The 17,784-nt window shown below is 40.3% G+C and overlaps 1 protein-coding gene across 3 annotated transcripts in view; it reads right to left on the bottom strand.

Annotated features, from left to right (window-relative positions):
- Positions 1–3,154: 3,154 nt before the first annotated feature.
- SFTA3 (surfactant associated 3) overlaps positions 3,155–17,784 on the bottom strand; it is a 46,427-nt gene continuing 31,797 nt past the window's right edge. Inside the window, exons 3-5 of one of the 3 annotated variants that reach the window (XM_025391859.1) lie at positions 7,746–7,912; positions 7,005–7,134; positions 3,155–3,748 (exon numbers count right to left, since the gene is read on the bottom strand). In XM_025391859.1, the coding sequence (XP_025247644.1) occupies positions 3,618–3,748; positions 7,005–7,134; positions 7,746–7,763 (279 nt within the window). In that variant the 5' untranslated portion in view covers positions 7,764–7,912 and the 3' untranslated portion in view covers positions 3,155–3,617. The remainder of the gene's footprint in view (positions 3,749–7,004; positions 7,135–7,745; positions 7,913–17,784) is intronic. The other 2 variants (XM_025391858.1, XM_025391860.1) reach the window with 2 other exon arrangements.

Consider the following 17,784-nt stretch of genomic DNA (forward strand, 5'->3'; position numbering starts at 1 on the left):
CTCACTACAGCCTTGACCTCCTGGGCTCAAGTGATCCTCCCTCCTCAGCCTCTGGAGTAGCTGGGATTACAGGCATGTGCCACTATCCCTCGCTATGGGCAATGTTTATTAAAATTAAATATCCACATCTCTTTGACTCAGAATTTACACTTAAGAAAATCTATCTTATAAAAATGAAAGTTCCAGTACACAGGGACACATGTGCAAGAGAGTTAATATGAGCATTATTCAATGTAGTAGAAAACTAGAAACAAAGTAAATCATAATACATCCATACAATAAATGAAGTAGAACTGTATTTCCTTGTGAAAATGAAAAATCTGGGAAAAGAGTGTATGATATAACCCTGCTTTCCAAAAAAATGGCCCCAAAATTCTATGTGTGGGAATGTATATAGATTTTTTTGTACATATATATGCTTAGATGGGATTATATGAGCATAGATTTTTAAAATACTTGAAGATACATGCTAGTTTTGTAGCATGGATTGTGGCAGGGGTGGGGCAGCAGGAAAGGAGACAGGGAGGGAGGAGGTTTGCCAAAAGGAAAAGAAAAAAGATAGTTTGCACAAAAGAAGCCCCAGCATGTGTGCTATAATCCCATCTATTCATTAATGCAGTGCTCACTTGACTATGATTTATGCTTCAGACTGAGGAAGGTCAATCGCTTATCCCAGCAAACACTAGGAAGGACTTAAATTGTTCTTAACTATCTGATGGCAGGTGCCTCCCAGAGGTAGATGGCATCCATGTAGGCAGGCAAAGCTTCTCAATGCTCATGAAAGGATACCAGTTTGGCTGTGTATTTTTTGGATCTCCAAAGTTTATGGCTCTGCAATCAACCAGACTCACTCTGTCTCTACTCTTCAGATTCTTGTCAGAGAAAATAACCTCACACTCCCCATTAGCCACATGGGCTGAAAGCTATGCCAGTTGGCTGTCTTCAAATAGGAGAATGGCTTCATCATAGTGGTTCTTAGCTAATAATTTTAATAATGATGGTTTAACTTAGGTTTTCTTCCAATTGATAGGTCTGGCAAACTTATCTGGGCAAAAGTTTGTAAAAGGAACAAACCACTTGTTTCACAGCAACATAGATTTGAGAAAGCTGTTGAACCTGGTTGCAGCCTGAAAGTTTTAAATAAATAATAGTCTTGCTGTAGCTACTAAGGAATTGCTCTTCTTTAATCATGGGCATTGCTATCCCTGCAGACAATTTTCAGCCTCTAGTCAACCACATCGTAAGCATGGGGACCTTAACCAATGAAGAAAACCATTTTCAAAAGTTCGAAGTTTCCATTCTTAGTGCAGATCATTGGGCATCTCCCAAGGTGTCTCACAGGCTGCCCAAGGTTCCAAAGTAGTGCACAAGCCAGAGGGGAGTTCATGGCTTTCTGATTTCTATCTAACCCTTACTATGGACCTAAACTTCACAGCTAAGCTAATGAGACAGAGAGAACATGTGACCAAGTCTAGTGCCAGCCCTACAGCACACACTCAGTGACTTGAGGCAAGTCACTTTTGCTCTCTACAGCCCAGCGTTCTCATGTATACTCCAACACAGGATCTCAGGGTACCCTTTTCTTTTGTTTAATAGAACTTATACAAATTTGTAATTATATGCTTGTGTGTATGATTGTTTAATTGCCTATCTCCTCCACTAAAGCGTAATCTCTATACAGATAGGGACAATATACTGTATCCCTAACACCTAACATGATGGCTGGCACATATTCAAACTCAATAAAAATTTATCAATTTAATGAATAAATAAATCAACAAAATGAGAAAAATGATTTCAAATATCCTACCAGCTCTAACAGCATATGATTCTCTAAATGCAAAAGGCTTTTATTTTTAAAATTGGGTCATAGTCTTCCTTTGCCCAAACATCACTGAGTAGATTAAGTGCCTAAGTGAACATGGCCCTGCTCTACATAATTACTCAAAAAAAAAAAAAACCCCACAAAACTTAACCTATTAATCATAGTTTCTATTAAGATTTGTTTAGTCCCACCAAATCTCATTTTGAAAGTTGATTTCCAGTGTTGGAGGTGGGGCCTGGTGTGAGGTGTTTGGATCATGGAGTTGAATCCCTCATGAATGGCTTGGTGCCATCCTCACAGTAAACAGCGAGTTCCCACTCTTAGATCCCATGGGAGTTGTCCTGAGAGCTAGTTGTTAAAAAGAGCCTGGCACCTTCCCGTCTCTCTTGTTTCTTCTCTCTTGACATGTGGTCTGTATGTGCTGGCTCCTTTTCTTCTTCTGCCATGCTCACCAGATACAGATGCTGGTGTCATGCATCTTGTACAGCCTGCAGAACCATGAATCAAATAAACCTCTTTTCTTCATACATTACCCAGCCTTAGTTATCCTTTAAAGCAACACAAATGGACTAAGACAGTCCCGTATATCTAAAAGCATTGTAAGATGCCATTTCACCCATAGCTTTGCCCCTTAGCTGAACTACCATTTATGGAAGATAGGTGTTTGTTGTGTGTCCTAAAAGATTTTCAATCTCCCTTGCTATGTTTTTCCTGGATCTTGAAATCCTAACAGTAATTGAAACATAGAAGGAAAAAAAACTTAGAATTGTCTAGTCCAGTGATTTTTCAAACTGTATTTTAGCAGAGAAACCCTATTTTGCAAAAAGAAATTTTATATAGAAGCCCAATATTTCCATTCAAAAATGTATGTCTATGTAAATAGATACAGTTTGGAGGGAGGGAAGGAAGGAAGGGGGAAAAAGGCAGGCAGGCAGAAAGAAAAGATATGCCCCGGTTAACATGAGAAAGGAAACTGCAGAGCCCTCACCTGCAGGCTTTGCCTCGACCTCCCTATTGGGCCATACCTCCCCTCACTGCCCTCTGCACCTGCCCTGCCTGCCCCATACTGCCCTGTAAGGCACCACTGAGACTAGTAGCCTATAAACAGGTTGAAAGCCACCAGTTTGAATGACTATCTCCTTTTAACAAAAGAAAACTAAGACTTAATGACTGAATCATATTCTTCTTTAGTGTTCCAAATCCTTCCTGCAAAAAGTAAACTGTCTTCTTTTTGTTTCTTATTAGATTACACAGCCTTCCCCGAAGTAATTTCATACAAATCAGATTATCAGTGTTCAGTATACTCTTCTTATAGTTAAACCACCATCATTTAACTTTACTCATAACATTTTATTTCAACAAAATAATTTTTGAAAATATAAAAATTTCATAAGCACCGTTTTCCTGTTAGATACAAAATTTATTTTAAAAACAAATAATTATATTGACCTTTACCATCACATGTCTAAATTTTTCACATGTTTATTACAAAGACACAGAGGTGAATTAAAAGAGTATATCATTATACATTGTCAAATAAAGGAAAGGTTTCCTTATCCAAATAGAGAGAATATATAAGTGATTACTTAATATAAAGCAAAAGCTATGCCTACCAAAGAACAGACATGCAGTTATTGATCTGGAATTGGCATGATTACAAACTACTCTGCAATTCTTCCTCTTCCCAATTAAGGTGTCTCTCTTGAACTGATTGAAAGCTGTTTGATAAGTATACTTTTTTCAAGATGGTATGCTCAGTTGGGGGTCTTTTTATTAAACTGAAATTCTATCATTAGCTCTGACTAGCACCAGCTGCTGTATAAATTCTGTGTTGATGTAGACCTCCACTGGTGTTCCAAATATTGCAGATGAATCTCTCTCTGCCTCCAAAATCCTCAGTCATGCAGTATGAATAATTAACATCTGATAAATGCAGAGCAAAAATGACTTTTATTAGAAGACATGGTACCGGGATCACAATTCCACCTTAACTCCTCAGAACAATGAACCAAATAGGACTTTAGCAGTTAAAAAAAAAAAAAAAGTGTTTCTAAATCTCTCTATATTATGTTTTTCCCTATACCTGATCAGAAATGTTAACAGTAAGACACAGATTAAATGTTTTAGTCTTACAGCAAAGTTAAAGACAGAATCCAAGCGGCAGCACATTTTAACTAATGTTTTTCTGAATGTTCTAATTCCAGATAAATTCAAAGCATTTAGGACTCATGTCTGTCATGATTATTCTTTCTTCTAAATAGTTCATAATCCGTCGCTTTTTTTTTTTTTTTTTTTTGAGACAGAGCCTGTCTCTGTCATCCACGCTGGAGTGCAGCAGTGGCAACATCTCGGCTCACTGCAACCTCTGTCTCCCAGGTTTGAGCAATTCTCCTGCCTCAGCCTCCTGAGTAGCTGGGATTACAGGTCTGCACCACCACATCCAGCTAATCTTTTGTATTTTTAGTAGAGACAGGGTTTCACCATGTTGGTCAGGCTGGTCTCAAACTCCTGACTTCGTGATCCGCCTCCCTCGGCCTCCCATAGTGCTGGGATTGCAGGCGTGAGCCACCGCTCCCAGCCAGCCCATCACTTTTAATAAAAAATATTTCCTATTCATGAATCTAATATTATTTCTACAAGATGTATGGTATAAGTACAGCACAAAACAGTTACATGAAATGTCTTTATAGAGTTGAACCTATAAAAACATCTACCTTGTTTGGGAGATGTGCCAAGTGGGATTTTTCCTTAATGCATTTGATAGGCTTTAGCAGACAGATTTTTATTTTTATTTTTTTATTATTATTATACTTTAAGTTCTAGGGTACATGTGCATAACGTGCAGGTTTGTTACATATGTATATTCGTCCCATGTTGGTGTGCTGCACCCATCAACTCGTCAGCACCCATCAACTCGTCCTTTACATCAGGTATAACTGCCAATGCAATCCCTCCTCCCTCCCCCCTCCCCATAATAGGCCCCAGTGTGTGATGTTCCCCTTCCCGAGTCCAAGTGATCTCATTGTTCCATTCCCACCTATGAGTGAGAACATGCGGTGTTTGGTTTTCTGTTCTTGTGATAGTTTGCTGAGAATGATGGTTTCCAGCTGCATCCATGTCCCTACAAATGACACAAACTCATCCTTTTTTATGGCTGCATAGTATTCCATGGTGTATATGTGCCACATTTTCTTAATCCAGTCTGTCACTGATGGACATTTGGGTTGATTCCAAGTCTTTGCTATTGTGAATAGTGCCGCAATGAACATACGTGTGCATGTGAGCAGACAGATTTTTAAACTTGTCAAAGGACATTGATAAACTTGAATCCATGAAATAATGCAATACATAAAGATAAAATATGCCATAATAGTATAGTGGCTAAGAGCAAAGCATTCTGGAGATCAATTTCTGGGCCTCAGTTTCTCCATCTGTAAATGAAGATAATATTAGTATCAGGCTTAAGACCGTTACTTGAAGCACTAAGAGATCATGCGTATGATCATTAGCACAGCACTGTGTATTTGTTTTCTATTTCTGCATAACAAATTACTGCATACTTTGTGGCTCAAAACAACTGCTTATTATCTTACAGTTTCTAGGTAAGGGCATGGCTTAGATGGGCCATCTGCTTAGAGTCTCACAACACTGTAATCAAGGTGACACCTGGACAGTGTTCTCATCTGGAGACTTGACTGAGGAAGAAACCCCTTTTTAAGCTCACTCAGGTTATTGGCGAATTCATTTCCATGCTGCTCTAAGACCAAGGATCCAGACTTCTTTCTGACTGCTGGCTGGAGTTTGCCCAAGGTTCCTCACCATGAGAGCTTCCTTAACATGACTGCTTACTTCATCAAGCCAAAAAGGAGAGCGTCTAGAGTGAGTCTACTAGCAAGACAGCGTCTTGTATTATGTAACATGATCACAGGAAGAACATCCCACCACTTTTGCCATATTCTGTTGGTTAGAAGCAAGTCCCAGGTCCTGCCTACACACAAGAGTGAACACACCAGGAAGCAAGGATCCCTGGTGGCCATCCTAGAGTTTGTGTGCCAAATACAGTAAATGAATGAATAAATGAAAGTGTGAGTGAGTGAATAAGTAAATGAGTAGGTGAATGATTGAAGTTGGGTGTGAATGTTGTAAGCCCCTTGGACAACAGAAGACATGACAAATAGTTGTAAAGACAGGATAAATGGGTAGGTAGTAGACTCTAAGGTGACTGCTCAGTTGAAGTCATAACACAAGCATCTAACCTTTGTGAAAATAATGTGTTGAATAATTATGGGGCCTGGGCTGTAAGGCCTAGAGAATGTCAGAGTAAAATATCAGGGATGGTGGGAAATAGAGACCTAAAAGAATATATAGGGCTTTTAGTCTCAATTTAAAGTGATAATTTTCTTACAGTTGGAGCAAATGGAGAAATTAGAAATGAAATAAAATGGTCAAATATAATTACATAAGTTTTTAACTTCTAAGTAATAGAAATAACTAGCAATAAAAACCAAAAAAATCAACATACATGAAAAATAGAATTATCAGCACCAAGTATATGAAAAGTTATTCAAACATACATGTGAACACTAATAATATTCCCAACGGATAAATGGGCAAAGGACATGATTATATGATTCATGCACAGGAAATATGAATAGCAAAATAAATTTGAAAAACAGTTTAAATTTAATATGAATAGGGGAAAAGCCTCACAAACAAAAAAAATTCAAGTACCTATCCAATCCATCTTATTTTACCAGCTGATTACTTTAAGATGAGAGAGTAAACAGTAAAGTTAATTGCATTAGTATTGTTAAGCAAAACACCTGGTATAACTTATAACTCACCCTGGGTGGGTGGGTATTCGATAATAATTAGCTGTCAGTAGTCAGTGGTAGGAGAGCTAGTATGGATAACTGCAGTCGCCAAATCATCAAAACACTTATTTGCAGACCATAAGACCACATTAACGTGAGGCAGCTAACATGGGGGAAAAAGCTGTTTAGAATTCTTTCAATTTTACTTATACCACTTTGGTAGCTGGAATACAGTAAAACAGATAGAGATCAGACCCCGGAAGAACAAGGAAACTAGGCAAACAGGCTGGATACTCCACAGGAAGAGTATCTGCCCAAGAACAAGGTCAGCGGTCCTACTTTAACGAACATTCTGATGACAACACCTCGGCCTCGGGTGAACTTCTTTGTGACAGCGTCGTGGGATGCCGCAGGGCTGTATGGACTGTTCCTGGACTTGGCACACAAACGGCGACACAGGTGGGTATCCACTTTTCCCTCTCCCTTGGGCCTGTTCTGGGTAGACAGGGAAAATCAGTTTTGATGCCAGTGATGATATACCCAATATGTTTGTGCACGTGTGTCCTTAGGTCTCTTTAGGAGTAAGTTATGGCACATCTCTCATCATGGCCAGGGATGGAAGGGCCAACAATTAAATGAATAATAGTAAGCACTCACTAAGTATTTGTTGTGGTTATTAATGTTGCTTTTACCTTCAGTGGGAAGGAGGCAAATAAAGATGACTTTGTTTCTGGAATCTAGATGGCTTCTCGTGTGGTGTCAGAGAGGGCGGGCACCCATGGGACCGCTGCAGCAGAGGCGGGAGGAGGAGGCCCACAGGGGAGCCCAGCACCTGAAGATGATGACGGGCAGCAGCAGGTGGTGTCTGGGAGGTCTGACAGCCACAGTCAGGGCCTGTGGTTTTCAAACACAACTCCAGGCTGACTCACTGAGGGAGATCCAGTAAGCTCTTCAAACCAGTGCCACCTACCACCCCCACAGATTAAGGGCAGGATTCGTCAGGGACCTGAGGCAAGGCTAGGAGACAGAAGGTGATATGGCAAAGAGGAATCAAGAGGGAAATGGGGGAGGAGGTTGGCGAGCCAAGCAAGTGGTGGTCACAGTACCTTTCTGAGAGCAGTCATTGGTTATTATGCTCTGGAAGAGAGGAGGAAATATGTAACAACAGAGACCTTCGGAGGGAATGAGCAGATCACACATTTGTTCTTTCCATATGTCCAGGTGAAGACTGGATGTCTCAGCTGGTCCCCACTCATCTCCTCCCCTCCTCCATCTATAAAATAAATGTACTTTGGTCCTAATATTTTAAGTGCAATTACCCTAAACTCATTTGGAGGTCCATCCATGGGGTACTTTTAATAGTTCTTGTCTGCATTTGGTGAATCTTCACATCGGTGTATCTTCCTTGGAATGTACATTTTTGGAATGAAGGAATCAGAGCTATGTAGTTCTCTGAACAGTGTATAACACTGTAAACAATTAGATGACTTATATTTTTAAAATGAAGATGATGCTACTTATAAAATGAATGAGATTCGTAAAGCCATTCTTTTTTGCTGTAATATCAATGGGACTTGAAAAGTTAGTAGTCTGCTGGTGAGAAAACAGCAGTATCACTTCTTAATGTGATATCAGTTCTTAATATGAAACTAGCTTTTGTATACCTCTTAAAATGCTTACCATTGTAATCCCACTTCTAGAAGCCTCAGGTAGGGAAATAATAAACAATGTGAACAAAAATAGATGTATAAACACATGAGCACCTAAATGTTTGATTATAGGAAAATGGCCAGATGAAGCTTGGTATAGCTGGTATATCTAGCAGTTATCAAAATTATAGTTAATAATTTTAACAGGAAAATAGTTATGTTAAAATAGCAAGTGAAAAAAGAACATGCAGCAATTTTTCAATTATATTTTCCAAAGCATAGAAATAATTGGAAAGAAACATATCGAAATGCTAAAAAAAAAAAAAAAAAAAAAACAGAGGGCATGAGGAGGAGGGCCTGTATGGCAGAAAAATGGCTAAGAGGTGAGCAATGAGGAAATGAAATGTGTCAAACAGAACTAAGGAAAGGAAAATTCAGTTTTTTGAATACCATGTGCAAGCAATGAACTAAGCATTTAATAATTCTTGTTAATAATTAAAGATAAACATTGGAATACGTCTATGAGGAGAAAAGAGCCTCTTTCCACAATGAACAGAAACCTCCCATCTTAGCTTAGTTGAAAAAATGGAAAGCTAAGATACTTTGAAGTCTGAAAGAGTACATGAGATGACTCAGGTGTGGTTAGTAGCCCATCACCTCTGCTGAGCAGCTAAACATGACAGTGAAAATGAGAGTACACATTTGAGAAATGGGATTTGCTGAGGCCATATATGGGAAGAGGGGACAGGCAAGTCATTAGACCAGTCTCTACTAGTTTCTAAACCTAGATGTCCATCCAGAATTGCATGGGTAACTATCCAAAACCACAGGTATGCAGCCAAAAAGGCACAGGCCAAAGTAACTATATCAGGGCACAGATGAAACAAAATGGGGAATGGGCAGTGCATAGAGAATGAAAGGAACGAACAATGGCACAGTCAGCACTCACTGCAGCCTCAACCTCCTGGGCTCAAGGGATTCCCATGCCTCAGCCTCCCAAGTAGCTGTGACTACAGGCGTGAACCACCATGCCCAGCTAATTTTAGTGTTTTTTGCAGAGACAGGGTTTTGTCATGTTGCCCGGGCTGGTCTTGAACTCCTGAGCGCAAGCTATCTGCCTGCCTCAGCCTCCCAAAGTGTTGGGATTACAGACGTGGGCCACTGTGCCCGGCAGAGCATAATGCTTTACATGGGCTTACTCACTTATCCCCTCACAACAGCGTTCCATACTAAGTGTGGGTTTCTGTGTTTAACCCCCTCATTATTTCCTCCCTTACGTTTGCAGCCTTTACCTTTCTACTGACTCATCTTAGTAATGCTTAAATATGTTCTTCATCCCCTACTCTTCTTTCAGCTATTCTGGAAATTCCCCTACTCCGTCCTCCCCTTCAAATCCCAAATTCTCTAAATGATTAAGTACCCATGGTCATTTCCTCATGCCCACACGCTCCCCAACCCATTACCATTGGGCTAATGTGCCTACCTGCTTTCTAAAGCTGCTTTCACCAATGTTACCAGGGACTTCCTCATTGATAAAACTCATTGCATCCTTTCCATTCCTTACCTTATATGACTTTTTGGCCCCTTTAACTGAGATCCAGTTTTAGAGTTACATGTCTAGCTACTTAATGGACATCCCACAGCTTCATTAGACCTCAAATTCAATATATTCTAAGTTTACCTCATCTTCTTTCCAAAGCTACTCTTGTTCCACGTTCTCTATTTCAGCAAATGACACCATCACCAAAGCTGGTCTTCCTTCTTTCCTTCACCCCCAAATACACTTGGTCACTAAACCCCCGTACAGTCTACCCTCTACCTGCCTCTCAGAGCTGATGTGTACTCTTCTCTATCCCTATAGTACTAGGCTCATTTCACCACTCCCTTGGTAGCCCCGTCACTGGACTTCCCTACCCTTCACCCCTCCACTGCCCTACCACCATCTCTATTCTGGTCCCTGGAATGCAGTCCAGGGGATCTTTCTAAAACACAAGTCTGATTTTGTCAGTCCTCTACTTAAAAATTTTCCATGGCTTTCCACTGTCCCTAAAATGAAGTCTAAGCTTCTTAACATGGTTAACATGATCCTCTCCAAGTTTCATCTTCAACACATCCCCTTCTGCACGCCACACTCCAGCAATACTTCTTGCTGTTCCTCCAATACTCCTCTCTTCTCTCTCTGGTTGTTTCCAGTGCTTGAAACAGTTCTTCTGACTTTTCTTCTGGGTAAGTCCTTCCACACCTTTAGATCTCAACTTATGTCACTTCCCTTGGAAAGACGTTTCTCAACCCCCAGTCCAGGTTAAGCATCCTTCTTCTGGACATCCACTGTATTACAAATGCTCTTAAAGTGGCCTCTATTTAACCAGCTTACTTGATACATGTAATTTCATTTGTAAAGCACACTGACTACAGCCCTGCCCTCCCCAACGCTCAAAGCTGATAAGCTGCTGTCTATACACTCATCTTACTACTGCTCTCACCAGTTGAATTGCATTGTATGCCTACCAAGAGTCAGATGTGTTTGGTCTAAATTATTTTATAATAGTTTTACTATGGTTATAGCTATGTTATTTGAGGAAATCTTATGTAAATTGATAAAATATAAGTACAGAAAGTTGTTGCTATAATGTACAAAGACATAAATGTAAGCTTCTAAAAGTTACTCTCATGGATATAAAATTGGAAATGGAAAGAAATTATTAAACATCTAAACAGATTCTACTCTGACATAGATTTGTCAGTATCTAAGTTCTTGCTCCAATTTAAAGAAATTAAAATAGAAATAAAACGTGTATATATTATGGATGTGGTTTATATCAGAAAGATGACCGGGACTTCAATTACTGGACATATATTTAAGGAAAAGTCCTTAGCCTTGCATCAAAAATTTGGCAAAATAATATACGTTTATATTTTATTGAAGTGAAATTTATATAACATGCAATTAACCATTTGAAAATATACAAGTCAATGGCATTTAGTGCAGTCATGATGCTGTGTCACTACCAACTCTGTCTAGTTTCAAAACTTGTTCATCACCCCAGAAAAACGCCCTGTACTCTTGAGTAACCACTCCACATTCCCCTGCTCCCGTCTCCTAACAACCTCTACTCTCTTTAAATTGAAATAGAACATTTAAGGCATGTAGATAACATTTTTAATGACTCTCCACTTTACTGACTTTTTGGATGAGTCTATTAACTATTGGTCCAACACAAGTTGGATGAGTGGGCATATGCACATCTGATTTCCCTGCAGCTCTGTATTAAAATTGCTCATTTCACTGCCTCCCCTGCCTCCTAGACATTGCACGCTTTGTAGGCAGGGGCATGTTCGAGCTGTTTATACATGGGTCTGCAGTACTTGGCACAATGCTTGGCACACAGTGGGCTCCATATTTGTAGGGTTAATTCAGATTACCCAGAAATTAAGTAATATGTCCAAGGACATTAATGGTGAGTCACAATTTAAGCTTAGTGAGCACACTAAGCAGAAAATGAGACCTGTCTGGGAGGTGAACTGAGGCAGCAGTCATATTAGAGTTAATACTGAAAAGTGCTTACTATGTGCCTAGCACTGTGCTGAGCTCTTAACAAGTATTACACTGTTTAATCCTCTTAACAACCCTACAAGGTCAATATTATTATTAACCCAGAAATTCTAGGGAGAGAGTCAGAGATTCCTTAATCCAATTCAAGTATTATAGGACACCAGAGGAAGGCTGTGAGTTCAAAAATAGTTTAGTCAAATGACTGGAAAGGACAATCATTTTGTTACTTTAGTAACGCCTTTTAGGACTGGTTTTAGGAAAGAGGAAGTCAGGTCAGATGTCTGCAATGGAGCCCTCTCTAGAGTTTTTGCCCTTCTCCACACACACAGAGACACACACATGCAACACACATGTCTTGGGTTGTATCTTGCAAGTACTTGGTTATAATTCTTGGGAAAGATGCCACTCTTATGATTTTGTTTTGCTCTGTTGATTACCACTGTGTCCTACAGGTACAACCACATCTACTGTAAACTGGAATACTTCTAGATCCCACTGCACTTCAGGGCTCTACCATGTCTGTGCCTCTCTGGAAACCACTGCCTCCTGTATAGCACCAGGCCACTTGCCCCTCTGCTGGCCACCACCACTGCATGTTCTACTGGCGCTGCCACCAATACCCCAGAGCACAGATGGGCCAATGCTGCTCAGCGATTTATGGTGCAGTGGAGAAGAATGCCTCTTTCTATTTATTCTCTCCATCGAGTTATTTCCAAAGCAATATTGCCCGCCTCGCCAAAGCCTCAGAGGCTTGGGTGAAGATGTGTCTTCTGATTTTTATGTACCATCCCCTCTTTGTCCCAGGATCCAGAACTGAGTCCATGGAAATCTGCACCTGGGGCAAAGGCAAACAACCTGAGGTACTTAGGGTAACTGCTCCACTCCAACAAGTAAAGTTTGATGACTGGGCCAGGCTTATCCCACTTGATCCCTCTCCACTCAGTCCCTCAGATGATCCTGAGTTCTAAAGGTAGACACTTTTAATGTAGCGCTGGAACCCCAACTCCCTTACTTTTATGACCAAGTGTGGGAAGTGGAAGTGAAAGAGAAGCAATTCGAGACCCTGTAAAGGATGGAGCTCAAGATTTGGTGACAAAGACTTTTAGCGCCAACCTAGATGTCTTGGTTAAAATGCGTGTGTTGAGTAACACCTCCATGCAGACCACCATAATAGGCCTCTTTGGGGATTCTGACAGAGCAGGATGAACTCTGTTCCCTCACAGAGCTCACAACTCACGTGGGGATACAGTGCAACACAAACTAGCATCTCACGAGCATTCCAAACCTCTGGACGGGGAAGAGTTAGGGGTGACTGTTCAGTTCTCTTTGTTTGCTTATCTATATTCACTAGTTTTCTATAACACGTATGTATTGGTTATATAATAAAGCCTGAAGTAAAATTCAACAAGGATAAATACTCTCCAATCAGAGTTGGCACCCAGTGCTCAGACAGCTCAGCACCCCCGCAGTCTTCACCAGAGCTGGCCTGGGAGCTCCCTCCACCCTTCTCCTTGAACATAGGACACAAGTGCCAAAAAGGAACCCTAGGGCATACAGCCCACCTCTTCTCTTGCTCCATCCTCTCTATTATCACTGAACAAATAGATACACTCAACATCTCCTCAAAGCCTTCACTATGCACTGAAAACTCCAAGCTGATTATGGCAATAATAATAATAAATGAGTCTGAAAAGGCCTTGCTAATGCTTTTTATAAAATAAATAGGCTGAGTATCGAATGAGTATTGACCCAAAAATAAAAGTAAATGGCTTTAAACAAAATGTTTCTCAGTGTTCTTCTCTGTTATCCATGATTTCAATGTGATCCTAAATATTTTACTCTAAACATCCCATTTTTAGACACATAACATTTTAGGTAGCTGTTTTCTAAAAGTATATGAAATTGGGTTAGTTTTTGGTGTCTTTTTTCTTTTCTCAACCCATATAAGAACAATACTCTTATATATATATAGTTCTTGTGAACCAAGTAGGTAGTAAAAAAATTGAGAGTCAAAATTTAAATATCTTTAATAATTTACTTGTATAATGTTTATGTCTTGACCATCATCTTCATCATCACCACTGCAAGCATCTGGATTGGACTTGAAGGTTACAAATCATTTCTACAAATAGCATGTCTCTTTTGGGTGGCCCTACTATCCCTGTTGTATTGAGGAGGAAACTGGCAAGTCACAGAGGCTAAATGACTTGCCTAGGATCTCACAGCTACTTCTGGTACAGAGCTAGGACTTGATCTCAAATCTGCTAACTCTACAGTTTTTATTCTTTATCCTACCAAATTGCTGTTCCTTTTCTTTAGTTCCTGTATTTTAGTAGTAGTGGCATTTGGTTTGACTTAGAAAATCTTAAATTAAACCTTTGAGTAGCTACCTTTACCACAGTTCCAAGAGACCAATCTAGAGGTACAAACTTAGTCTGAAAAGCACTCTCCTATCTCGTTTCACATCTCTCTACTCTTTAAAATGTAAGCACCAAACCATAAGAACATGTTTTTGAAAAATCAAAATTGGGCCAGGCTCAGTGGCTCATATCTGTAATTCCAGCACTTTGAGAGGCCAAAGTAGGTGGATCACTTGAGGTCAGGGGTTCAAGACTGGCCTGGCCAACATGGCAAAACCCCATCTCTACTAAAAATACAAAAACTAGCCAGGTGTGGCTGCATGCACCTGTGATCCCAGCTACCCAGGAGGCTGAGGCATAAGAATCACTTGAACCTGGAAGGCAGAGGTTGCAGTGAGCCAAGATAGCACCACTGCACTCCAGCCTGGGTGACAGTGTGAGACTCCGTCTGAAACAAAAAGAAAGAAAAATCAAAATTGCATTTAAGTTCAGGAAGAGAGAGAGAGAAGAACTTAGATGTTCAAATGTTCTCTGTATTGCATTTAGCGGCGAGGCAATTGATGTTTCTCTTCAAAAACAAATGTTTAAAAATGTCTTTGAAAATATGTGGTATAAACAAAATGTTATATGGGGAGGGAACAAGCTTAGGTAGTAGGCAATATCCAATAAGAGATCCAGACCATGGAACTAGATTGAAATTCTGGATTTGGTCTGGGCGCAATGGCTCACGCCTGTAATGCCAGCACTTTGGGAGGCCAAAGTAGGTGGATCACGAGGTCAGGAGATCGAGACCATCCTGGCTAACACGGTGAACCCACGTCTCTGCTAAAAATACAAAAACAATTAGCCAGACATGGTAGGGGGCGCCTGTAGTCCCAGCTACTCGGGAGGCTGAGGCAGGAGAATGGCGTGAACCCGGGAGGCAGAGCTTGCAGTGAGCTGAGATCGCGTCACTGCACTCTAGCCTGGGTGACAGAGTGAGACTCCATCTCCAAAAAAAAAAAGAAATTCTGTATTTGAGGATTTCAAATCTGTAAGGCATTTTATCTCAGAGAGTGAGTACGTAAGAGTTTAAGCATGTGTCCATATGATTGAAAGATCCAAGTTCAGTCATGGTGGGCAGGGAAAGGAGGTATTTGAGTATTCTTCAGCGCCCGTGGGATGCCAGATTTAGAAAAAATGAAAATAAAAAATGTCCAATTACATTTGAATTTCCAATAAACAACTAACTTTTAAATGTAGTATGTTACATTCAATATTTGAGACATGTTTATACTTAAAATTTTTCACTCTTTATCTGGAATTAAATTTAACTGAACATCCTGTACTTTTTCTGGTCAACCTACCCTAGGGGCTAATCCATAGGGCGTCCTTGAGCCAGGCTCAGAGAATACTTCTTTGGGGCCATCCTTGATAAGCCAAGAACTAGAACTGCGCTAAAATGAGAAAGTCTGAATTAAGTCCTTGGTTGTATACATACATCTTTTTTAAGTGTTTCATCATCTGCTTGGGCCTTTTGTCTTTGATTGAAAGTCGCTATAAACTGTGCCTGAATACCACAGCGTTAATCACAAGCCTCCTGAAGTATTTTCATATTGTGTGTAATAAATGCCCATATACTTAGGATTTAAAGTAAGAACTACTCACCACAATATTTAGTTAAAATTACAAAGGGAGTACAAATTAAGCCATCATTTTGTTAAGGTGTATATTATAAGTCTTATTTAATTTCCCCATGTTCTTATGTGTATGTTTGTGTAACTGTTGTGTCAAGACTTTCACTGATAAAGTATTTCAATTAGCTGCTAAAAGAATACATTGAAGGAGTTACAACTGATGTACATTTGGGCTAAATACCTATAATCAGAGTTGTTTCTCACCTGAGTCCCTCTTACTGATGTTATGTAACAAGCGGTCCTGATTGCTAGCAATAACTTGCTTAACATGTTCACATTTGTGTGATAATCACATAAAAAATAAAATGACTCACTAGTACTTCAAAAAAGAAACTGATACTAGGTGTAGGCTAGATATGTTATATGGCCACTTTATCATATCTGAAAGCCTCATTCCTAAATCACTAGGATTTTTCAGACTCTTGTCACAGGACAATTTGAGACTAGCTGAGAGATGAAATTTGTGGGGGATGAAGGAAGCAATGAGAGAAACTGGTGAATGGAAGGCAGGGAATCACCCCTTCATGCTCACCTACCCCCATGCTTCCTGGATAACCAGAGCTTATCACCTAGGTATAGTCTTATGGCCAAAAAGGACTAAAATGAACTGGAAAGTCAGGGAAGTCATAGTAGTAATGAGCTTTGGTGCAGAGATGTACGGGGAAGTAAAGTCCTCCTCATCCACCAAGGGCCTTTTATGTCCTTGTGTGGCTCCTGTGATGATTATATCACTCTTTAACAGTCTTCTAACATTATAATCATGAAATCATCATAAACATTTTTCCTCACAAATTATTTATTCTCTACCACCTTCTTTCAAAACTTCCTGATTTCACTTTACGGAAGAGACCAGAGAATTCTCAAGATCTAATTCTATCCCACAACCTTTCTATAAATCACTTTAATGTGATGTTCTAGAAAATTTATGGGACACATCTTTGTTAAATAAAAGAGGCATTTACTTGGTAAGGCAGCCAATTTCTCTTATTCATTGATCAGCATGAGACCTTTGTTTAAAGCTTTTTGTGTGTGTATGACAGGGTCTTGCTCTATTACCCAGGCTGGAGTGCAGTGGCCCGGTCATGGCTCACTGCAGACTCCACCTCCTGGGCTCAAACAATCCTCCTGCCTCCACCTCCCATATAACTAGAACTACAGACGCATGCCCCCACGCCCCACTAATGTTTTGATTTCTTGTAGAAACAGGGTCTTACTTTGTTGCCCAGGCTGGTCTCTAATTCCTGGGCTCAAGTGATTCTCCCACCTTGGCTTCCCAAAGTGCTGGAATTACAGGTGCGAGCCACCATGCCCAGCCTATTTAAAGCTTTAGGAAGAAAAGTTTCACATTGCTCAACCTCATGACTTAAGCAGGTCAACTCAAGGTATGGGTAAATCATGCCTTTCCTACCACATCATCATGGGAAACCTGAAGTGGCCACTCTCACAGCCTTGCCTATAGGATGCTAAAAAAATGAAACATCCGAAATTATTCCCATATCTTACATGTGTCCTGTTTATAAGAAATTTCAGGCTGGGTGCCATGGCTCACGCCTGTAATCCCAACACTCTGGGAGGCCGAGGTAGGCAGATCATCTGAAGTCAGGAGTTCGAGACCAGTCTGGCCAGCATGGCAATACCCCATCTCTACTAAAAATACCAAAACAAAACAAAACAAAACAAAACAAAACAAAACAAAAAATTAGCCAGGTGAGGTGGCACATGCCTGTAGTCCCAGCTACTTGGGAGGCTGAGGCAGGAGAATCACGTGAATCCAGCAGGCAGAGGTTGCAGTGAACTGAGATCGCAGCACTGCACTCCAGCCCAGGTGACAAGAGGGAGACTCTCTCTCAAACAAAACAAAACAAAAACCCAGAAATTCCATCTCTCAGAATTTTGTGAAGAATATC

Source organism: Theropithecus gelada, chromosome 7b (assembly GCF_003255815.1).
Source record: "Theropithecus gelada isolate Dixy chromosome 7b, Tgel_1.0, whole genome shotgun sequence".
Taxonomy (NCBI): Eukaryota; Metazoa; Chordata; class Mammalia; order Primates; family Cercopithecidae; genus Theropithecus; species Theropithecus gelada.